The sequence below is a fragment of the Sparus aurata genome, chromosome 5, assembly GCF_900880675.1.
Source record: "Sparus aurata chromosome 5, fSpaAur1.1, whole genome shotgun sequence".
NCBI lineage: Eukaryota > Metazoa > Chordata > Actinopteri > Spariformes > Sparidae > Sparus > Sparus aurata.
The window spans coordinates 7,616,068-7,641,376 of NC_044191.1; the positions used below are offsets into that span (position 1 = coordinate 7,616,068).

At 41.4% G+C, this 25,309-nt stretch overlaps 1 protein-coding gene across 2 annotated transcripts; it reads left to right on the forward strand.

The window, feature by feature from the left end:
• Positions 1-5,720: 5,720 nt before the first annotated feature.
• asb6 (ankyrin repeat and SOCS box containing 6) lies at positions 5,721-13,933 on the forward strand. 2 transcript variants are annotated; one of them, XM_030418314.1, is made up of 7 exons: positions 5,721-5,803; positions 6,261-6,410; positions 6,591-6,736; positions 9,921-10,027; positions 10,123-10,231; positions 10,322-10,408; positions 11,594-13,933. In XM_030418314.1, exons 2-7 carry the CDS (start codon positions 6,301-6,303, stop codon positions 12,313-12,315), a joined length of 1,281 nt encoding a protein of 426 aa, XP_030274174.1. In that variant the 5' UTR covers positions 5,721-5,803; positions 6,261-6,300; the 3' UTR covers positions 12,316-13,933. The 2 variants fall into 2 exon arrangements, with proteins under 2 accessions (XP_030274174.1, XP_030274175.1); XM_030418315.1 differs by having other exon boundaries at positions 5,760-5,778.
• Positions 13,934-25,309: the final 11,376 nt, after the last annotated feature.

Below are 25,309 nucleotides of genomic sequence, written 5' to 3' on the forward strand. Positions count from 1 at the left end.
CACCCAGGTCAATTGACTCTGTAGTAGGTTTTTGTCACCTCAGCTTGGCTCGGATTTTTTCAGAACGCAAGACCTCAGTGAACATGCTAAATTCTGCGCAAAGTGATGACGTATTAACATCCGGTGGTGCCGCATAAATAAAGAAGGAATTTGGGAAGCGGTCTGTTGAAGGACGTGCCTTTACTCAGGCCCCCCGAGGCAAGTGCCAGGCTTTGAAGCCAGTTTTCGTAGTGGACAAACCATGTAATAAACCATGTGATGCACTAGGGACCAAAAATACGTTTTCCAATAAGCTTACATTGTGAAAGAAGCATCTGTAAAACGGTGGATGAAGTTTTTTTTTGGCTTCACAAGCCCCGTGAAATGACTCGTTTGACTAACATAAGTTGAGCTATTAGGTCCAATAATATTTGGAAAGTCTAGCAGAGCTGCATGATTATTAATTCTAGTGTGCACGCTCTATGGGCCCCACAGTGCAGATGCTGTGCGGAAGACAGTTCGAGTCATTTTGGCTTCATGTGCCACTGAGCAACTTTCATAAGAATGAATGGGACTTGGGCTCTGTGGCTGTGTCCAGGTATGATAACATCCTTGTTATTACTGTGTTGGAAAGCCTATAAAAACTAAGTGACTTTTATTCCAAAAATGCTCAACTTGCTTGGCCCAGCTACAAAAAATACGTGGATTTCCGACTGAGTCAGCCAACTTCCAGTTTAGCGGAATGGGGATGAAAGAATTTAATCGTGCGGCTCTTCTAGACTCTCTGAATGTTATTGGACCGAATGGATCAAATTATGTTACTGAAATGAGTCATTTTGCAAGGGTTGTGCGGCTCAAAAGAATTTATCCACCATTTGACAGGTGCTTATTTCACAATGGTCAATTGTAACGCTTCAGAAAAAAAAAAATCCAGATGGACTGCCTGCAGGAAGTGGGAGTGGTGTCAAAACCTGAATTTAGCGGGTGTAAAAAAAAAAAAAAAAACGTGTGTAGACCTGCCAATTTGGTGGAACGGCAGTATAATATGTAGTTTATCTATAGCTTGTAGAAAGGTGCAGAACAAAATTGACTGTTTTCCTTAAAAACATGATTGTGACTCTTCCTTTAATGTAAAAAGAGCATTTCCCAAAAAAAAAGTTTTGAAGTCAACAAAACATGTCTGGAGCTCCACAGCAAAACAGCATTGCAGCATTCTCCTAAACAACTGAAGTGGCTGGGGACTTGTTTTTTTAAAAACATAAAGAAAACAATTCAAAAGAAGGTAACATTACTCCATACAGAGCTCTCAAATTGATTCCAGAAGCTAAAAGCGTTAAGTGTGCGCATCCCCTCTGAAGTGGCTGAACAAGCTCAACCACGTGTCAAGGGGTCTAAGTAAGGTTTCTTTCCAAATCAATTTGGGATTTCTGGGCTTCCGAAGACTTGGATTATGCTGGATGAGCTGTATGGTGCCATTTCTTCTCAGTTTTAAAACAAGCCCCCAGCTAATCACTTGTTTAGTAGAATGCTACAATGTTGTTTTAGTGTGAAGCTCCAGGAATGTTTTGTTGATGAAACCCCAGCTGACTTTCAATCGGTGTCGGGGTGAGTAGATAACTTAATTTTCATTTTTTGGTTAGCTTTTCCTCATGCAAACCTCAGAACTGGAAAAGGGGGCCCTGAAAGCTGATATCAGCTTTTTTCATGGCCAATCACAGGATGTGTCTGCCACCTACTGTTACTGTTGTCTGACAAACAGTATGCTCCTGGGTCCACTGGGTGGCAAGGGTTCAAATTAACCTCAGAGTGAAAAGAAAATAGAGGGAACCCCGACAGGTGTGTGCACAAAGGATTACGACCTAATCAGTGTCAGATTGGAAAAGATGAGGTAGAACAGATTATTCATGAGCACATGGCTCAAAAAATTAGGGTAAATTGAGTGTGGCTGGAAGATAGCAAAAGAGATTCAGCCACATTAAAGAGATTTTGAGCAATCTGCCATCCGTTTAGGGAACACTGCTTTATTAATCGGGTGACGTGAAAATAATTAGAGTAATAGAATTAGAATGAAGCCAACCTTGATTCAAAGACTGGATTCTGTTTTCCACCTCAGAGGAGATCCAAGTACAGCAATATGATTCTCAAAGTATTGTTTGTTTGCGTTGCTGCTCATGTCGACATTTACTCGAGTGGTTATGTTTGCTTTCATGCATGTGCGAAATCGTGCACTCATGCATGTGCTCTATAAAAAAAAAAAAAAGAGATGTGGAGCATTGATTCCAAGTGCAGAGACCAGGGTGTGTGGACTACTGTGTCACTCTGCTGCCACCTAAAGTCAGAGTTTGAATTAACTGGTATTTGGTCAGCAATCATACAGCATACTGGACTTCACATACAGAAAACACACAACTGCAGTCACAGTATTGACATTATCCCTGTCTCATGAGTCCAACATCTTTAAAAACACATTTTAAATGACAGAATCTCAACAGGGAGATATGAGCTTCATATACAATTAAAACAATTGGCCTAAAACTGTTACGGTTGAGGTTATATTTTAGGACCCAAATGCAGACAACTGAGACAGGAAGTAGTGAAGTGAAGATTTATTTAATAAACTGTGCTGGAGGGTGATGTGGACGAGATGACAGGGTTTCCAGGTAGGCAGGCAGGCAGGGAAGGAGGGTTGAGTGGAGCCAGCGTGGAAGAACTCAGGTGAACAGATGAGTAGAAAGCAGAGCTGTGCTGGAGATCACTGTAGAAGACACCAAAGAGAAGGGCATGAGCCACTGGATGAGGGGTTGATCCTCCTCAGGTGTGCCACTCTCCTGCTGCAGCTGCCACGCCCACAGACACACACACACACACACACAGGGAAGGAGCAGGTGAGGGAGAAGAGGGGGGGGGCAGAACACTGAAAATGGAAACACATCCAGGCTTTCATGGCAGCACCGTGACATAAAACATGTACTTTAAGTATTTTAATTACATCTGATAATAATCTAATATTACATGAATTCGATGCAAGGGTCACAAGGGTTAATGCAAAGATTTTCTACTGTGTTGAGTCACTGTGTATAAATTGAATAACTTTATTCATTACAGGAGACAGAATAACCATGTAAAATGCATTGCTTTTATGTCTAATACTTGAATTGTAAACACTTGAATAAAAACATGTTTATGCAGAAACTCCACTTAACTTTACATGTAATAATTGAATAAACATCTAATTTTAATGAATAAGTCTGCACTGGTTTCATTATATCAGACTAAGTTATTCAGTTTATTCACACTGGCTCAACAAAATGTAATCTGACACTTTACTCTGAACTTAAAGGAGACCTATTGTGCTTTTTCATTTTCTTGCTTCTTCAGTGTTTATGTCATTTCTTGTGCATGTCAAAAATCTTGAAAGTTAAAAATACCTGGCAACTAGCTTAAGAATTGATTTAGCGCAGCTGGTCTGTTGTTGTTAGCGGTGATGGGTCAGGCATGTGTGAGCTGACCAATCAGAGCAGACTGTGTATTCAGGAGGGTGGCCTTAAAGAGACAGGAGATGCAACAGAGCACTTCAGACAGAGGGGGAATACAATGCTACACCACTGGACAGCATGACAAAGCTGATGTGTTTTTTGAGCAATAAAGCATTTAAACCTATTTTAGTAGTAGCACAAAATACAATTATGAACCTAGAAATAAGTATAATGTTGTGTAAATGTAATTGTTATCGCTAAAACAGCTGCAAACAGAAGCAAACAGAAACTTCATATTCTGCTTTTCTTGTTACTGAATATCCCTTTGTTAAAGTCAATTTTAAAAAAATCCACTTTGGCAGCATTTATGTTGAAGCGCAAACCAAACATCATCCTTGTATTCATTTGATTCACTGCTCAATCGAAAATAATTTCATTTCTTTAAGTGTTGGTCTAACACTTTTAAAAGGATGTGTCAGTTTAAATAATGTGCCTTTCACAGCAAGACATTTGCACTCTTTTCCAAAACATGATGCAGTCAGCAACAATGTGCGTGGTGTTAAAATACACTGTCATTAACATATACCGTGCTCAAAATCAGACACACAGATGTGTTCAAAATGACATCTTTTGTACGAGAGCACTCCTCGGCGGTTCTCAAAGCGAGCCATCTGTCACCAAACACAGGCACGGCAGGGGTTGCTTTACTAAACAAGACAAAGGCGACTGTTGGCAACCAGATGCTGTCAGCATAACAGTTGTCAAAAAAAATAAATAAATAAAAATCTTAAAGCTGCTGTCTGAAACTTATGTGCAATACGGATGAAAGACATTTTTATAACTGTTTCTGGTGGTCACATATGTGTTCTGTAACAACAGTGTTAATCAGTGGCTTGATCTCTGAAAGACAGGGACATAATGATACATGTTATTATGGTTTGTTAAATACATTTCAGAACATGCAGGTATATGTGAATTATGGTCTGTGAAATTTGACATCTGCACCCATTTAACACATTATGTTGTATAATGATCAAACATGCTTATTGCTTACTTACTAACAGGGGACACTCATTGAGTCTGACATATGTTCACATTTATCCAAGATTATATCAAAATTCTAACGGTGTAGCTGACAGTATGCCTCCGGTCGAACATCTTGCACTATCTGCCAGACCCTGTTGAATTTTTCATGTGTCATTTTGATGTATGCCCCATAGGCGGGCATCATATTAGGACACACACTTAGTAAATGTTTCTCTTACTGTGAGTTATGTATAAGTACAACAGCTGAGTAGCCTAATTCTTACACTTTTCCCTTCCCTTGCAACTTCAGACAACCTGGTGTTAATAACAGCGATGGAATGTAAGCAAGTACGTTCACTCAATTTCTGTACTAAAGTTTTGAGTTAGGCCTACTTGTACTTAACATTTTCTGCTAACTTATTTTTTCCACCCTTCTACATTTTCGAAGCAGATATTGTACATTTTATTCATTTATTTGATAACTTACTTACTTTTCATATTGCATACTGTATCAGAATAAAAGTAGTGCATTATTTTATTAATTTATTGGAATTCAGAACAAAGACGAAATCAGATACGTTGTATAAAGTAACCAAAATATATGATGATATAAATTAATTCAAAAAAGCAGTTCTCCGGCTCTGATGCATTATGTAACCTGCATATATGTAAGCAAAGTAACCTGCTACTAAAGTTATTACATTAATGTAGAACAGTAAAAGTGCAATATTTGTCTTAAAAATATCATGGAGTGGAATTATACAGCAGAGTAGTAGAAACAGAAGAGAAAAACTCAAGTCAAGTAGAAGAATACCTCACTACAATGACTTAGTAGTACTAGGCTACATTTATGTAGTCATTGGATACGATAATCTGTTGACCCATACCATACAGAATATACACACATTTAAATATAGCTTATGTGTGATTTATTTTTATTTGTACTTCTGATATTTAAGTACATTTATTGCCAAAAACGACTTTTAATACTTAAGTAACCTACATTTACCAGATACTTGTGGACTTTACTCACATACTAGTAAATCCAAAAGTAATATTTTAAAACCATATATTTACTTTTACGCAAGTATGAGGTTTGAGTATTTATTTTATTTTTTATTTTTACAACACTGGTTAATACTAAACTATAGTTTCAAAGGTAAGAACATCAATCCTGTCGCTGTAGCTTCCGTACAGGACAAAGTGGAAGTGGAACCTTCGTTACCCTTGCGTTTTAAAGGGGACTAAAAACAGCGTCGGACTGATATGGGCGTGGTTGAGCTTTCCTCTTTTGAAGGTAAACGACTGGCGTGACTGTCAGAGTGAGTTTCTATTAACTTGGCTTGTTTATTATCTAGAAAACCTTACATTCATAATTTACCAAGTGTATAGCGATACGTAGAGCTAGCAATGCTCGAGCTGAGTTTGATGTTAACATTCGCCTTTTAGCTAACAATAAAACTTTTCTCTCAAATCATGAATGCAGCTTTCCCAAGTTAGCTAGCCAGATGTAACGTTAAATAGCTGCCGGTAAAAATAAAGTTGAACTATGCCTTTGTAGCAGAAAAACAGATGAACTCATTAGTGTGATATCATTTTCTTTGAAGCGCGTACGTTAGCAAGTCAGCGTCAAGTGCCGCCCATTTCCAAAAGACATTTGTCAGCTGAATTCGAGAGATAACGTCAGACAAGTTGATCTGACGTGACCTGCACCCACTCTCACATTGACACGCCCTCTGTCCTTAACTTAAGTTTTTTTTGTTTCGTTTCGTCTTTTAGTTACTGGTTGAAGATTCGTGTGGTAAAGCGCGCAGGAGCCATGCCTTTCCTCCACGGGTTTCGTAGGATCATTTATGAGTATCAGCCGCTGGTGGACGCTGTCATGAGTGTGGTCGGACTGGAGGAAGTAGATGGTGGACACAATCGCAGGTGATACTGAAGCCACAGTTTTATTCGACAGTCAGCTGGAAGGTGTTGCTCTGTTGTTTAATTGTCTGTTGTAGATATTTACACTGAAGCCACTGTGTCATAACCGCAGCCAGTGCTAAATGCAATTTGATGGAAACACTGGTGGCGTTTCATACATTTACACAAGTCTGCTCTGTGCAGCTCTCTGGTGGAGCTTCTGGAGCGGGAGTCCCAGTCTGAGGTGTTTGTGGAAGGCATCAGCTATGCTCTGTTTAAGGTGGCCGAGCAGGGGCTGGCGTACGCTGCTGAAATCCTTCTACGCTTTGGGGCTGATCTAAACTTTGAAGGTGAGAAATGATGTGTGAGGATGCTTTAAATACATTGTACAAGCACATGGAAAAAGGAGCTGTCAGCCGGAGAAGCCAGTCTACTTATATGAGCTATTCTGGATGATGCGCTCAATCAGCATTTCTGTTACACTGAGGCCCTGTTCCCACCTGGTATCATCATCTGTTCTGAGTGATCCGATCACAAGCGGACACCTCTAAGTGCATCTGTTCCCATCTGGCATAAACATGCGTCTCCACATGTGTCTCCAGTGGTGATTGGATCCCTCTTCCCCGTTCTATATGCAAATAAACACATGCATCATTCCCATTTTGTAAAGATCAAAAGTGTATTTTTTGGCAAATGCACTTAACCGTGTCTAGTCGACCAGAAAAAAGAAGACGAAGGCCCTTCTTGTCTGCCGAAAATTAAAAGAAGAACACCAACTGGAGATGAGAAAAAGTATACTCAGGCTTCTTTGTACACTCAGTTTTATGCATATTTGAGTGATCCCCGTGAATTCTGTCACCTCTGTAAATTGAGTGCAGCACAATCACTGAACAATACGTTAGCCTTAATGTTAATTTATTGTTTGGTTTGGCCAAGAAAATAAAGTTGAACTACGTCATGTGAGCATAAATAGCAGAAACATTCATTAGTATAATTTGGTTTTCTGTAAAGCGTAAACATTAGTCGCACTCCCTCTACATCTGGGACTTGTTTCTGTTTCATCATCTCCAGTTGTACAGCCCCAGGGCCAATAGCACGTGGCACATTACCGAGAATATAAAAATAAAATAAAAACAAACAATAGTTTTTTAGGGAAATATACTTTTCATAAAAAAGATGTACATGGTACATCAGAATGTGAAGGTTTGTCTGAATCAGAATCAGATTTTGTCAGTGCAATAGTGTCCCAACTCTGCATGATGCAGTCCTAAAACTTTACAGGTGTAGTTGAGATCAAAATGATGGCTGCGGTCCAGCCCGTGAGTACCGACTACCACTCGTGGGCCGGATGTGGCCCTTTGACCATTTTGTGAGTAGATTCTTTGGCCCATTTATTTGTTCAGTATGTGGCTGAGCACATTATTGCTCTTATTAAATTTTCATCTATTATTTTCATTAAAAAGTTTTAACCTAGGCTTTTTAAGCAGAGGGAAGTTAAGAGAGTCAAACTGGCATTCTACTTATAAGATTAAAACTAATAAAGCAGAAAAAAAAGTCTCAAATCAAATCTGGCCTCTCGAACAAAAAGTTGAATATACCTGGGGTACGTCAACATATTGGCTTGCAGCCCGGCTGGTCTCTAGTTATCATTCTGATCAGTTATAATGACCCTCGAAAGGAATGAAACAGGAAATGTTTTTTGGTAGAACAAACACTTCGTCATTTTAATCAAGACAATTAAATGAAAGATTGCACCAAGAACATGAATAGATCTTCCATTTGCCCATTTTGTTCAAGGAACTGCAAGGATAAATTGGGCATATTCACTTCTCTATATACACTTGAGAAAATAAGCCTCCCGGTGGAAAGTGCAGCATGTCTTGCTGCTGTCATGAAACCTGCCAGGGCTCATCCAAACTCTGCTGTGGTGACCTCTAGTGGAAGCAAAAGTGCCTTTCCCCGGGGACATAATTAGTGGATCCTGGCAGAGGCAGCGTCATTCATCTTTTACTTTTCTTGAATGCCTCTTTCCAGAAAGTTAACACTGACAAATGCTCCCACATAGCATGCAAAAATGTTCCATTTCCTCTGAGTATTTGCATTCCTTTGCACTCACATTTAAAAATATGCTGTCTGGTGCCAGCTATCAGAGAAGCGCTGAGATGAAGCGTGAACATATGTAGTTATGATAGTTACCAGTCCCAAATGTGGCAATTAATAATCTGGGCACTGATGATAATGTATACATAACAGAACATTTGTGAGGAACAAAAAAAGACACCTGCAGTAACAATCTGTGCTCTCTGCTGCTGGGAAGCCGCAGTGAGTTACAGGTGCACTTATGTAACATATGAAGGGTTATTAGCTGCTTTTATATTGGATTGCTGCCGGCTACAGGGGGGAGAGAGCCTAACACACAACAGCTTGAGAAAACACTAGCAAATATTCACCATTTTGTTAACACATATGCTGCGGATTAAATTTCTGTTGTTTGTTGCCCCAAAATATGACCGAAATGTTGTAGCTCACAGCTGTTATATTGCTTGTGTGTTGTGGTGTTTCTGTTATTGCTTCTCCTTTTAAATATTTGTTTGAATATGTGTTTCTGTGTTTCCTCTATTTGGAATGCGTTTCTTTGCCGCTGTGTGTTTGCAATCTGGTGAATGCGTTTCCTCTGTTGGCTTGTGGTTTCTCAAGAGTAATTTATAATACTGGATTTTCTCACTTTGATAGAATACCTTAGAGAAAAAAATCTTATACTATTTTCAGTGCCACAGGGTAAACCTGACACAACATTGGGGAAAATACATTTTGATTTCTTTGTTAAAAGATAAAGGCAGCCAGGCTGTAACATGACAACGAGTTACAACTTTCCTTTACTTTTACTTTGGCTCTGATGCAACATACAATCCAAGCAATGTAACTGGCAACTGAAGTTAGCAAATACAATGTACAAAACGTACTGGAGCAAAGTATTATATATAATTAGCAGACATTACAAGTACCTTAAAATTGTAAGCACATTACTTGACGTGTACATTCCATCTTTGGGGAACAGAGAGTGCTAATGTGCTACAGTGATACGTCAGCTACTTAAATGACTGACGTGATCAAAATGATTGGCAATTTTTTTTCCTGTCATTGAATGTGTTCAGTTATTACACACTTGTCCACGACCTCACACTAATGTCACCCCAAAAACAGAAATGCTGTTGTTTGTAACTTTACATTGGGATTTAAAAGCAATGTTTGTTCGTGTCAACTTGCTCTCAAAGAAAAGAGAGAGCGAGAGCGCAGCTAGTACCTGTTCATTGATACTGGTGAAAAAGAGTATTGAAACACTTTTGAATACTGAGAAGTGTTCAGTGTATCTGAAAATTAATATTTAAATAACACCAGGAAGTTGTGTATCCAGTGTGTTTGCCCAGACACATCTAAAGAAAATGTCGTTGTATCAGAAATCTTTATCCGTCTGATTTTATATTCCGATCCTGTGATACAGACTCAATCTGAATCTTTGTTTCTACTCTGCAGACCCAGTGTCTTACTACAATCCTCTACACATAGCAGTTTTGAGGAACAAGCAGAACATGGTGAGGCTGCTGGTCGGGCACGGAGCAGACATTGAAAAGAGAGACAGGGTGAGGCAACTTTGTTCTTGTGTTTGTGTCCTCTCTTGTTTTCATAGTATCGCCTCTATTTTCTCAGCATTTTATGTAAATAATCTACTCGGCAGATCCATGAGAGCAGTCCTTTGGATCTCGCCAGCGAGGAGTCGGAGAGGCTGCCCTGCCTGCTGACTCTGCTCGATATGGGTGTCGACGTGAATGCAAGCGATAAACATGGTACATTTACATTAGTGTGCCTAAATCAAGAAACATCCATTTTTACATTCATTCATTCTGCAGACTGATTTCTGTGCTTTAATCACCAAGGAAAAACTCCTTTGCTCCATGCGTTGGCAAGCAGTGACGGACTCACGGTGCACAACACTGAGAACATCCAGCTTCTCCTTCAGAGAGGTACTGACTGCAAAATTCCCTTCATCTTCACTCATCGTCTGCTTTTGGTCATTTCAATATCCTGTCAAAGAGGATCAGGGTTAATCCATTACAGTCAGAAGATGTGTTGGTATCCATACCTGTCCACCTGTATATATTTTTTGGTCGGTTGCTACCAGACTAACACATTCACATGTAGTTTTTGACATCTTTTCAGTAGCTATGTATACAGGTGACTTTCCACCACAATAGCCTGACAAATGGAGATCCATCATTTAACCCTCCAAACATCTGTTTTCTCGTGTCAAAGTGCAAGTGACACATACACTATGAAATCTGATTTTAGTGACCAGTGTGTCCGGACTGAGACTGGAGAAGATGTCGATGTCCACAGTGAAACATTGTGATGGACACTGACATCAGTGTTTATGAATCTGAGGCAGTGTGTCCCCTCAGTGTTGTTGTAAGACTGCAGTTGCGTATTAGCTCACCACTGTAGCCGTTGGTGTTTCCCACCATTGCTTCTGACATGAATCTCAAACTGTGTCACGCTGCAGAGGAAACCATCTCCCGTTACCACCGACACAGACCCCTGTGCCAGGTTGAAAGCGCCCCTGTCTCCCCACCACATGTCCATCGCTTAACTTCTTCAGCCCCATATGCATAAAACAACATTGGCCGACTAGCTAAGGAAGTTCAGCTTGGAAAAATGAAAATAAAACGGCATGACTGAGAGAAACGGTATCTCACGGAAAATAAACACCGCTGTTACAAATGTGATTTGATTTAAAGTTCCATATCACAAACAACAACAACTCTTGCCCTCTACGGAAACTCTGAGTGGACCTGCCTCCTGAATGTACCCTCTGGTGGGGAGCCTTTTGAATCACCATGTTAAATCAAATCAGCTTTATTTATTTATATAGCTAAAAATCGTAATCACATCGCCTCAATGAGCTTTACAATCTGTATAGTACACGAGATCCACTGTCCTTAGACTCTGGATTCGAGAGAGGAAAAACTTGCCATATTGATGGAGAAAAAAAAAGATCCTTTGGACTGGGTTTATGATAACCATGAATTGATGGTCAGGGATAGTCTTATTGATAAACTGGCTTATTATTTCAGATTCACTTTTAGGCACATGTGCACATAACTGTAGTTTGCTCACAAATGTGGTTCTGAGTGATGTCTTCTTCACTGCAGGTGCTGACGTTAATGCTGCTACTGTAGACGGTGAAACAGCTGAGTCCTCGTTGGTGTTTCTGGTTAAGGAGGCCCTGGAGGCCAGCGTGGAGGACGCCGCTGAGATTGGTAACTTCTGCTTGAAAACCACACAGCTGCTGCTGGCTCATGGTGTGGACCCCAGCTGCTGTCTGAATGAGGATGGTGAGCCCTCCCTTACTCAGACAAGCCTGGAGCACTTTGACCTGCTCTTCCCTCTGGCTGTGCTCATAATCCAGAGCAGAGCATCTTTGGTTTGCTCCTATCACGGCGACTCCTGTTGGTCGGGTTATAGCCTCCTTTTCCAGCGGCTTCAAACCGCCCTGCAGCAGTGCTCTGATCAAAGTCAAGCCTCTGAGCTCCTGGAGCAAGCTGAGGTGCTGCTCGACTTGGCGAGGGTAGACATCCCAGCGCTTCATCTGCCTTCCAGGCTGGAGCTCCTTGTGCCCGGTCAGAACTCTCACCCCTACACTCAGGCACTGGTAGACCTGCACAACCGCGTAGTAGAGCACGAAGCAAACCCTCCTGCTCTGCGATGTCTTTGCCGAGCATTCATAAGGAGCCACCTACAGCCTTGGCCCCTGGAAGACCGAGTCAAAGCCTTGCCTTTACCAGACAGACTGAAAGACTTTCTTCTTCCTGAGCACACGTACACCCCGAAGCCTGGCTGGGACTGCTTCAAGCCCCAACATAGCCAGCGCTGACCGCATGAGCTGCCAGCTGGTAGCATTTGAAATGAAAAGAAAAACAAATGTGAATGAACCTACATTAAAGAGCAATCCACTGCGGCCCATTTTAACTTCCCATTTTGTGTCGTCTGTGCCAAACTTAAACAAATGTGTGTATGTTTACGTAAAAGGAAAATGTAATTCATAAATGAAAATGCAGTCATTATTTTCTCATCCCCATGCTGATGCAAAAAAGTCAGGTGAAGTTTTTTATAGTCCACAAAACATTTCCTTGTGAAAACATCGCTACAGGCTTCTCCGAAACAACTGGACCAGCTGGAGACTTGTTTTAAAATGTAAAAAACAACTGAACAACAGAAAATGGCTCCATACAGCTTGTCCAACGTAATCCAAGTCTCTTGAACACCAGAGATCTCAATTGATTTCAAAAGACATCACTTACTCCCTCGACGTGTGATCGAGCTGGTGGACCCACTTTAGACTGGGTCCACTTTCAGCTTAGCGGCTACAGTGAAACTTTCAGTTTAAAAAAGAGGCTAAAATGTGGCCTTTTTAAATCACTTTTGGATCTCTTTCTGGAGTTTTTTTTTCTAATAACAGTTAAACAATACATTTGAAACCTCCTTAAAAAAAACAATACCTATTTCATATCAAAGAAACATTCAAGAGTATTGAGCTATAAATAAGAAAGGAAACAAATTACTAAAAGCATTTTGAGTCAAAAGGCTGATGACGGTGAAGCCAATCGCCTGCTTTATCCCCGCTGATCCAGGAACGATATCAACCGATCACAATGCAAGACAGCTGAGATTCACAAGAGTTTGAACTGATTCAGTGTGGCTGCGGACAAACTTAAAATAGATATAGAAGAGTATGATAATACACGAATGCACAAGATTACCAAGAAAGGGGAAGGTATCCAAATGTTGCAGCACTCTGGATTGAGCTACTAAATGAATTGGTGCTGTGAAACTCTACGCCTGTGTAGTACAAGTATAACTTGTGGGGAATAAAGTTTTTTGTTAACTGTCTGTGGCTGTTGCCAAGATGGCTGCTGAGTGGCAAGACTTTCCTAAACGGACTTTTGCTCCCTTTGGCAATGCAGGGTACAATGTGACTTTTTTTTTTTAAAGTCCCCAGCTATTTAATTTGTTTAGGAGAAAGCTGCAATGCTGTTTCACTGTGAAGCACCAGAAATGTTTAATGAAACTGCACCGCACTTTCCATCAACATGGGGTTGAGTAGAAAACAACTGCAACTTCACTTTCGGTTGATATGTTCCTTTAAGACACAAATTGATTAAGTGTACAAATTAGCCTTTGACTTGTAACTAAGTTTTCACTGTTATGGTTTAACTGCTGTACAGTCAACGAAACCATATTCATGTGTGAAAGAAGTTGCAATACACAATAAAAGCCACCAGATGGCAGTGTTGTTCCTGCATATCACGAGCAGCTCAGATGTCGGGGTCAAAGATTTACTTATTCACAGAGCAGCCTATTACAGTTGCTCCAGCGCAGGAGGCTCCATCTATATTTTATCTCCTCAACATAATGATGCTGTATCGTGGAAGTTGTGTATCTTTCTTGTACATTTGAAGGGGACCAATAAACGGCAGTGTGTCTCAACATCAGTTTTTTGTGAGGCTGTTATACCCTGTAAGAACAGCTTGACATTATTTTATATTTATCGACATATTGCTGCCTGTACCTGACCAGGTAGGGGCAGTAAACTCACCTGCTTTAGAGGAATATTTGGAGCTATGTATTTACCTCGTGGTTGTTTTCATACACCAAAACATCAGTTGAGTGAACGCTAAAGTAAAGAAGCAGGAATAAAATGGTACCCACACCAGGAAAGAGTGTGCTTGTATATGTTTTTACTGTGGCATAGCTGCAGTGGCTGCTGGCGTGGAAAGTTTTACGAAGCTTTCTTAATGCCTATGTTTAAATTCAGATGAATTTAGGGCTTCTTTCTTTTTCTTTTGCTTCCTTATATATACGGAGAAAAAAAACCCAAGATTCTTTACACCCTGTCTCTGGTGCCTTAAATAAAATGTGCTATGATGGTACAGGAACACCATAGGGTACATATGTGTTTGCGTCCATGTGCGTGTGACGAGCAAACTAAATAGGACATTGTGTTACACAACTAACCCCTTCCTGACATTGCTGAAGCTGGAGTGGCTCCAAGGCTTGCGAGCGCTCCAGCTCCTCTTGGTTATCTAGGTCACAGCCTCTGAGGAGTAGAGCCTCGGCAGCAGCAGCAGCAGCCCTGCATGACACACGCTTCACTCTCCTGTCTGTCTCAATCTCTTGACAAAACCTCAACACTGGCCCTGGTCGAGGGAGGGAGGGAGGGAGGGAGGGAGGGGGTTGCAGGAGCAGTGAGAGGGAAAAAGTTAGAGATGGTATAGGTGGAATGGTTGCAAGAGCACTCATGGAGGACGCATGGAAATGGGAATGGCAACGTTGGATTACATTTATACAATACACTAGCCGTAGGAACATAATCCACCCAACCAACAATCACAATGCTGGGAGGAAAAAAAAACAGGCTTCTTCCATCCATCGAGTCCAATCCCTGCTTGTACAAGGCGATAGAATAGAGATAGTGGGGGGAGGGCTAAGCCAGTACTCTCCATCCAGCCTTTATTGGAAAACTGTGCGAGTGAAGCTCGGTACTGAAATTAGTTATTGATCTATTCTCTCCCTGAAGCCCATGGGTCTTTCCCACCACACCTGCTCATTCTCTCACAGCCTTTTCTTTCACCGGCATTCGCCCATTGTATCTTTCGACTGCTTGCTTCCAGCTTGTGTGTGTGTTTTTGCTTGTTCTGTAGCTCTTTTATTGTCTTCAAGTCATCTTTTCATACAGGCAAGTTCTTCCAAAATAAGATCCTGATAATGTCTTTTGGAAACTAAAACCTGTTTGTTTTCTGGAGGTTGGCAAACGGCTCAGAACTTTGGACAAATGAACACTCTAAGATGCTTTAAAGGGGCACTATGTAGTTTTGGATAAAAACTCTAAACTCAGGATCTTAATATGTACAATAATAATGAGGTAATAATACAAATGGGTTGGGTTTTTTTTCATAACTGAATAAACAAGCTGTTCTCTGTTCTATGGTCCCAGAATACTGTTTGAAGCTTGAGAGGTGGCAGGGTCCGCCACTTAGAAACTAAGTTAAACAGTATGAAATTGTGTTCTCCTTTAAGGTCAGTTTGTTTGTTCAGTTTATTAAGTCATGAAACAAAGAGAGTTTATTTACTTAGTTAAGCATCAATGGAGATCTTTCTATTCTCATTAAAATTTCTTCTCTAAATCTACATACTGCACCTTTAAAGTCAACAAAGTAAACACAATCATTTTGAAATAAAAACCTTATGTAACATGCTTGCTATGTTGCCCATTCTTTCTCTCAGTTAGGTATTGTGTCTTTAAATAATCTCTCTAATTCTTTGTAGTCAAGTTCTTCAGTTCATTTTCAGCACTACAGACTGAAGGATGCAGAAGCCCGATTCAGGTCATGCTTAAGAAATACAAACTAAAGTTTGAGAACATTTAAAAGCACATGCTGGTGTAGATGTTTTGAAGGATAAAGCCACAAAAATCTGATTTCAGTCTAATAAGTCAAAGTAGAAGTCAACTTACTGAGATGAAATCAGAAAAATAAGAGGCGCTAGAAAAGAAATGTGGTACTGCGATGTAGCATGAGCCATGAGCTGGAGAGCAAATCCTTTTTAAAAAACAAAGTAATTGGGCCATAACCACTTTAAGAAATGTTCTACTGCAATGTAGCAAGAGAATAAAACATGGAGAGAAAATCCATTTTCCTAAAATAAAAATGAACCAAAACAGCTTTAATTTGAAATTCGGTTGAATAATTTCAAAATAAAGCTGTTTTTTTTTTTTTGTTCATGCAAGGTCTGGTTGGTTGAGTTCCTCATCTGGCCCTGAAATGTTCATTTACCACCACGTCACCAGCTGAAAGACATTGTGCTCTTCTCTGGGCCTTTTCTTCTATAGAGCGCAGCCTGTGCAGAACGTGGATCTCCGTGTCTTTCACTAGACATTGTCTAGACACGGGATAATTGCAGACATCACTGAACGCTCAGCTGCTGCCTGAAGCCTCATGGGAGTTGAGATGGACTTTGGAGGGAAATGTCCAGCAGTCAGTGACGGGCTCACACACGCACACACACACAGAAACACACACATGCACCTTTAGATTGTGTGTTGTGCATCTGCGTTGCTGCCTATGTTTGCTGGTGTGAAGGCAAAGCGTGGATTCAAATGTGTGGGAGAGAGAGAAACTGAAGAGAGAAAGAGAGCGCAGACATTGAAACACAGTGTTCATAGCCGCAGATGTGGTGACTTCATCAGAAAAAAATTTACCCCGTCCTACTGCTCTGCTTGTGTTGATGGAGCTCTCCAAAAGTAATGGCTGGTAATGCTAATGCGAGAACCTCAACATATTAGGCACTTGACTTTATAAGACAACTGTTTTTTTGGCTCAGGCACTTTTAAATTTGGGGGTTTTGAATGAGTGTGGAGAAGTGTGCGTGTGTGTGTGTGCGTTTGTGTGTGTGTGTGTCTCGTGGGGGGTTTGGGTAGGTCTCTGAGAGATGGCCGCAGGTCGCTGGGTTCACCCAGAGCACAGGACTAATCTCAGTGGGGGTGGATTGGATGCAGTTTAACTGAATCCTGTCGGGGCAGGCCACCTTCCCAGTCTGCTCCAGGTGTTGGTTCCTCCTTAAGATTGACACATTCTGACAGTTGCGCACACCAGCTTTACAGTTTCAGTCAGCTTCAGGCTTTTCTTGTGTGTTGTTCTGCTAGATATCCAGTGGTCTGGACTCACATTCAGTACTTGTCGGAAAATAGAGAAAAACTGTCTTTTTCCAATGTAACCTTACTTTTTCTCCACTTTTATACAATTTTATACGTCTCTTGGATGTTTTTTTGCGTAGATACCACATTCCAGAATGTGTTTTCCTACACACCAGTAAGAGTTTTCAAGTTAAGATGTCCCTGTTTTATAAATCTTATTGGAGAGAAAACAGCTCAGACTAGTGCCACATTAGCACAAATCTGTTCTTGTTCTTTGAGGAGGAATCATTTGAAAGTGCAGCACACCAAAAAGTTCCAGCTCCGTACCCCAACTCCTATTTTAGAAGCACACAAATCCACCACCCTCTACATTTCTACAACTGACGCCATTTCACAGAAATTCCAGACAACTGGCGCCTGAGCTCTGCCTCCAAGAAGGACATGATGAATAGGACACACCCTTGGTATGCTAGTGAATGGTAGAATATATGGCACACTGCAGTGTTACAGCCTAGATTCATTACAGCCTCTCGTCCTAGCTCTTTAGAGTGCCGTTCTCTCTGCCTCTCTCCGCCTGCGTTTCATGCTGCTCGCCTATTTTTAAAAGCTTGAATTTGAGTGAAATGCACTGAGGCACCAGTAAGGCGAGCTACAGCTCTTTCCAGCGCTGGTTCCTGATCCACCTCTTTGTTGTGGTCTATGCATGCCTGCTCTAGTCACATGACTGCGTTTCTATGGCAACTCGGGTTTGAGTAATCATTTGCGTTACGACCTTTATTCCCTTGAGGAAAGGGGAGGGGGAGGTTAGACTGAGCCTGTAGAAAGAGAGAGCGAGAGGAAAGAGAAAAGACAGGCAGAAGGGGAGCGGCAGGAGAAGCACAGGGAGAGAAAACAGGCAAAAGCAACGGCTGTGGAGGGAAATTTTGCCCTTTCTACCCTGTATATTTCCTATTTTATCTTTTCTCTTCATGCTGCGTACCAACCTCCACCTCTTTGTGCTCGGTAGCTGGGGGAAAAAAAAAAAAGACAAAATCCTGCCACTAAACACTGGGTTGTGTTCTTCAGTTTCACCATAATGTCTTTTGTGCCGTGACTCACTCAGTGACTAGCACAGGCGAGTGAGTTCGGTTGGAGAAGCAGGAGGCATGTATGTTTCATAAGGGCTTCAGCACACACAAGGCACGCACTCACACACATACACACACTCATACACACACACACACGCACACACACACACACACACACACACACACAAGCCTCCCCTTCATTTCTTCTCGGAGGAAAAGCAGCACTGTGCCACATGTGCAAGTCTCAGCAGAAACAGATTCTGTATGTTCCTGTTTCTTGCTCTCCCGGCTGCGTTGTCATGGTTACAGAGCTAGTCCACCAAGGCACGCAGCCCCCTCCTCCCCTTCTCTCTCTCTCTCTCTTTCTCTCTCTCTCTCTTTCTCTCTTTTTCTCCCTCTCTCCTTCTCTCTCCCTCTCGCCACCGTTGGGTGATTCAACCCATCAGTTGGGTTGTGTCATCTCCTAGATGGAGTTTTTTTTTTTTAGTCCGGGCTTGTTTTCCAATCGAATTCTAGTTTAAGAAAACGGAGTAATTGCACTGAGTGTGTGTATGGGGGTGCAGTAATGGGCAAGTTTGTGGGTACATTGTACCAGCATCGGGGGGATCCAGAATTGACAGGAGGTGGGCTTGACGGGGTCGCTGGTGATAGACACTATGGGGGTTGTGCGGTGGTGGTGATGGTGATGGTGGTGGTGGTGCTGGCTGCTTCCAGGTGCCTGCGACTGGGGCTGAATATGAATGAGGGGCCCCGGTTCTCCAGAGATGGCGGCTGGGGAGAGAGAGCTGCTAAAACCAGAGACCAGTGGAGCCTGGCTGGTTGAGAGGCCCCCACAAGCTGCTGACAGGAGCTGCAGCTAGCCATCACGTTAATTAGCGTTTTTACTCTTGCAGCGGCAAATAGGGGGAGTGGGTTAGAGAGGGATGTGGGGGTGGTATATGACTCATAGACACAGTATGGTTTATTCATGATGGTGGAAGGGGATGTGTGTGCGTTAGTGTGCGTATGTGTGTGTGTGTGTGTGTGTGTGTGTGTGTGTGAGAGAGAGAGAGAGAGAGAAAGGAAACAGACATTTGATTTGCACACAGTTTTGTGTGTGCGTGTGTGTGCGTGTGTGTGCGTGTGTATGCGTGTGTGTGTGTCTTGCCTTAGTAGATCACTGATTGGCATTGAGCCAAGATATTATTATGTCTTGAAAATAATACCAGGCATTCATTGTTGTCATTTTATTTACTTTTTTCTTAATTTTATTTGAAACTAGATCTTTAGATCTAGATCTAGATTTCAGGATACACACATGTAACAGGAAATTTTACGTAACACGTGCAAACAAAAACCTGATACGGGCCACAGGACGGGAGCCGTTACATTGTTCATTTATTTCTGCTTCTACCGTTTGCAGAGACGTTATTGATCACAGGCTTCTGAGGCCCATCTAGGACGCATCGGACTGATGAAATGGGTGAAGGGTGCCTCTCTCATAAGTGACCTGACCTTGTCTCCCCTGCCTCAGCCCCTGACAGTGATCCTCACCCCCCTCACTGCACAGGATCGATAGATTGGTTTTTACCAACACCAATCACCTAAGACTTCCTATCCTGGTGGAGCGGAGCTGAGGAGAAGAGCTGCTGCAGCATGCAGAACATTCCAGAAGAAGCCTCTCCTCTTCAGTCGCTTGGCTTGCTTCATGCCAGAGCAGTGATACGAGGGCTTGTGTGTTTGTTTGTTTGTTTGTGTGTGTGTGTGTGTGTATGTAAGAGGGTGTAAGGGGGGGTTACATTACAGCTATGCTATTGTCTAATTGTCTTCTCTTATCATTAGTGACAACCATGACCTCTGTTATTGGCATATCTGCATTCTGCCTGCACTGCAGAGCCTCCACCACACTACTCGCAGCGTTTTCTCTCCCAAGAGCGGCAGGGCCCATGCCTCATAAATACAAACACAATCTCTCCTACACCTCCTGACTGCAGGACAGGACTCCACACATATCTGCCCGTGGAGCGCAGCCCATTTGCATACATATTAAAGTGACGCCTCAGAAAAAAGGAAGAGAGAGAAAGAGGGGGGAAGAGGGAAGGTAGGGAGGGGGGAGAGAGAGCGGGTATATGCAAACAAGGCTTTCATCTAATATGCAAGAACCGGCATTGCTCTGGCATAAATCTGCATCTGAGCTCAGGCAAAGAGAGCCGAGCCCATTTGACAGTAAATGGGCTAGGGATGGCTGTCAGATGCACAGGGGAACACTGTGTTACCCCACAGAGAACTGGGCCGATTGATCAGTTCAGCATGTCACATATAGTTAGATCTACAAGGTACAATAGTACATGATAAGTAAAACCTATGAATGATGTTAGAGGGAAAACATGAGTTATATAAGATGGAGCATGTCAGGAAAAATATGGAATACTTAAAGTTCAATATTATGTGCAATATGCTTGCTTGTTGTTTGGTTTTTGTACGAAAAAAAGCAAGATTAACCATGTTAATTACAGAACTTCAGAGATTCTTGTAGGCACATTCTGTTGCCTTCAGACAGAGCTTGCAGTTTCCCCCGCTAGTCTTTATGCAAGGCTAAGCTAACCAACCGCTTGCTCAAGCTTAATTTTTAACATATAGCCATGACAGTTGTACTGATCTACAACATAACAAATCATATTTCCCAACCTAATTAGAATATTTTTTGCAATCTGCAATGCTGAACAAAGATATTGAACATCTACACCTTACACACTTGCTAGACATTAGTATAGTAGCACTAGTATTACCATAGATTTTAAAGTGAATCGAGAAGAAAAGTTCTCTAGCTTCTGGGTTTGCGTCCTGTCATGCAGCCCAGTGGATTGGTGCTGTAAAGTTACCCCAGCTGGCCCCGCCCATGATTTCCCACTCTATCCATACACTTCAAGTTCTGATGATGTCACAGATTTTACATTGCTTTTTTTTGGTTCAAGGAAATATGAAGAATACCTCCATGAATTGATTATTTTTATAGTGTCTGTGGCCAAAATGCTTTTTGGGCCACAAAAGAACTTTCAACTGCAATGCCACTGGGCAAAAAGTGGCAGCAAGGCTGAGGGGGGCCCTATGTCCAGGTCTATAATACATTAATGTTGCTTACATTAGTATTTAGCTGAAAATCACTGCTGTGCCTCAGTACAGCTGCAAAGAAGTGCTAGCATAGCATGAGAGTCTGAATCTTGGAAACCATCGCTTATCATCTGATGTAATTTTAGCAATCTTTCAGGGCTACTGGTGTAGCCAGCTGATATCTGCATAATGGATGTAAGGCTAAGACTGAACGGAGTAGGGAGTTGGAGTTGAGGGACAGCTTTTAATTTATCTGCATATGCAGATAAATGAATGCATATCAATTCAGATTGATACACATTATTTTAAAAGCTTATATATACATTTGTAAAAAGCTAATAAAAACTAAATCACAGCCAGACAACCAATTGCATTTCGGTCAGTGTGCCTTGCCTCTTTTTCTCTTCACATGGACTGTTTACCTGCATGCAGCCAAAGCCCACTCACACATGACTGGAATACTACTGTGACTAAAAAACAATTCCAGTGCCCAATGCCTTCATTGTCCCTTTGTCTCCATATTCTGCATTTATATGCAATTATCTGCTTATTGAGATTTGACTCTCATTCTTGTATTACCTTTGAATACAGCAATGCTAGCTGGTTGCTCCTGTTTCTAGACTTTATGCAAAGGTAGGTTAACTGTATGTTGGCGACAGCAAGTTGTATAGACAAACACTGTGACATTGCGCTCATGACAACAGTTAATTCTGGGTAGATAGCTAGCGGTTGATTTTCATTGCAGAGACATGTGCTATCTACCACTACTGCTGTAACAAAATAATTTCCCAGTCTGGGATCATTAAAGTAATTCTATCTATCTATCTATCTATCTATCTATCTATCTATCTATCTATCTATCTATCTATCTATCTATCTCCTAACTGGTTTGACTTATTTGACATGTCTTTTGTGCTTATTTTATGTACCGTGCTGCTTTGCTGGCAGTATTGGGTAAAGTTACTTTTAAAATAACTCATAACAAGATTACTGGTATTAAAAAAATTGCATAACTGTCTCACCTACTGAAAAAAGTAACACGTTAGAGTACTTTAGAGTTGACAAAAATAACTTTTGGTTAAATAGTCCAGATGGTGTGTAGCCAACTGTACATGCACCTTTGAATGTATTGACTCCACTGTCATTTGCAGGCTTCTTTACAGCCAGGAGTCAGTAACTCTGCAGCCTAGAATAGAATAGTCTTTATTGTCATTGTACAGGAGAGTAATTGAACAGCCTAGTAAGAGGAATGACAGAACCAATATAACACTTACATCTCTGTGTTTTGCTAACAATCTGATAGTGAACTGAGCAGAGGCGTACAGTGTTAGGCACCGCTGGTTCAATGAAAACAAGACACCTTGCAAAACAAGGCACAAGGTTCATGTCCTTTTTGCCCCAAAATTCACAATAATGGGAATATTCCCACAAAGTTAATGCTGTCCTCTCTGCCATCTTGCTACTTTGAATTAGCTAGCTACACATGCTGCTGACACAAACGTAGGTTTACCTTCTGCTGGCACCTGCTGAGACGCAGGAGACTACAGAAACCGTGACGATGCTTCAGGGATTTTATTTTATTTTTAATGGTGACAAAAGGAAAGGAAAAGACAGCAATTTTTCTCCAGTAACAGATTACTTTTACGGGAAATGTACTAATCTAAAACAGATTACATGAATTGGAGAACTAACGCCTTAAATTACTTGTTACAATAAAAACGAATCTGAGTACTGTAACGTAATAACTGTAAGTATTGTAACAAATTACCCCCAGCACTGTTTGCTAGTGTCTGTTGATATCACCCAACAGCGAAGTCTAACTGCTAGTTTTTGGAAATACACTCTTATTTTCTAAATGAAATCAGGTCTCTAAACCAATGAAAGTTAAAGCTGCTGTAAGCATTATTCTTGTTTTAGCTCACTTCCTGTCTGTTTTGCAGTTAGCAATCCCCGCCCTCCTCGCTATGTCCCCACATGAAGGCGCAGCTGTAATCACCAGACTTATGAGCAAACAGGAGGATCCTGCTCTCTGTGCATTGATGAGCAGACAGGATTGAAATGTCTCTTCTCTTTTGTTTTTTGTATGGGGAGGAGAGAAATGGGTTACTGACCGAACACTCTATATCAGCAATTACTGCTCTTAATTCTTATTTCCATTTTTAAAAGCTTTTAAGTGTCAAACATGCATTTTAGATTAATAAATTGTATACACTTTACAGAATTAAATTGTAATCTAACTTTTATCAAGAAATTAAAAAAAAAAAAAGAAAAAAACAATTCTCCCCAAAAACTTTAACTTTTGCTTTAAAAGGGCAAAGCATTTGCTCCAGAAACATGCTGTGTCTATGCTCGATGATCCCATTAACTTGTTATTTGTGTTGTCACAGAACAGACAGTTGTCGAACCCCTCTGGAACATTTTTGCACAAGCAAAAGTAGAGCGCATGATGGCAGTGCTAAAACAAAAAAAAAAGTGCACAAGTGAAACTTTACTTAGTGTCTTCAGAAACTGGAGCACTGCCATGAGCTCTGGGTTTCCCCTAACTCTGCGAGTATTTCATGTTGGACACCCTTGAACTCCCTTTCCTGTTTTCCTGCCTGAGCATGTTGCGTCGAAGCACGCCATTCTGTCTGTACAGGTGATCTTACGCACAGGAAATGGAAACTCTGAATGTGCATGTGTCGTGCGTATGTGTGTGCAGTGTTTGTGCGTGCGTGTGAGACAGTGTTGGAAGGTGGGGGGGTGAAACAGGATATGTTGGGAATAACACAAAGCACAAAAAGTGTCACATGATCTGAAACACAGGGTTGATTTATTTGGCTTCAGAAAGAATCTGTTGCATGTGGTTTGGAGGAGAGAATGTTTTCCCTCTTTGCTCTCAGTGTGCTCAGACACAACACATGGAAACATTTTCTGAGAGGCCATGGGTCTGTGAAAAAAAAGTTCCAGACATTTTATTCCTTCTCCCTCTTTTCATAGCTTTTTTCAGTTCTTTTTTTTTTTTTTCTTGAACTGATTGAATTACATACATCTGCCTGCCACATGTAGAAATATCCCCCTAATGAATATTCGTGACACACTCGGGGTTATGGCGTGCAATTAGTCGATATGTTAATAGTTTATTTTTGGTCAAAAATCAACCGTACCAAGTGGCGGGCTCTTCCCTGATTCCATGCATGTGGTGGGGATATATCAATGAACATCCTATTTACAGCCTCTGTTTCAGCCTGTAATAAATACACTTCCACTCACACGAGACAGTTGCAGGTCTGCTCTATTGTCTGCCATAAATATGCTCGAAGGGTTGCTTAAATATTGATAACACCAATTTTCTGCCACCCCCCTCCACCCAACCCTACCCCACCCCACACACCCTCTCCCCATCACCACTACACACACAAACACATACACACACACACACACACACACACACACACACACACACATCTCACACTCGCACCAAACCCCTCCTTCGTTCTCTCCCTCTATCTCGCGGTTATTTCACCCTCACAGTAACCTTGCTTATGCATATTGCATATGTAAATAAAGCACCTCGCCTCTGAAGTAATTGTGTGCATCTTCTACAGAGCTGCATATCTCAGCACTGTGTTTAAGAGGACGCACTATGGAAAGACTGAATTCTCTTTGTTTACCAGTGATTCCTCTCTGTTTTGACTCTCCTACCAACTCAACAGCCTGAGATGTATTGATAAGAAAAGTACTGAAAGTGCACTTAGTCCCCACTCTGATTTTCAATTCTTTAGAGTTAAGAGGGAGCTGGATACAGGCCGGGTTGAGTTCCTTGTCCTGGATTTCTGGCAGATACAATTGTTGATAATCACAACTTCACAACTGAAGTAACTGCACCAGGCCTATAATTCTTAGGTTGAATACTGATGTAGCGCAAGTGTAAAAATTATTTAACTGAGAACATCTAAGGTCTTCCATTATTGATATTTTGCTCATCTCATCTCAGGACACATAGTGAAATAATTTAACTATGAATTATCAGATGTAGC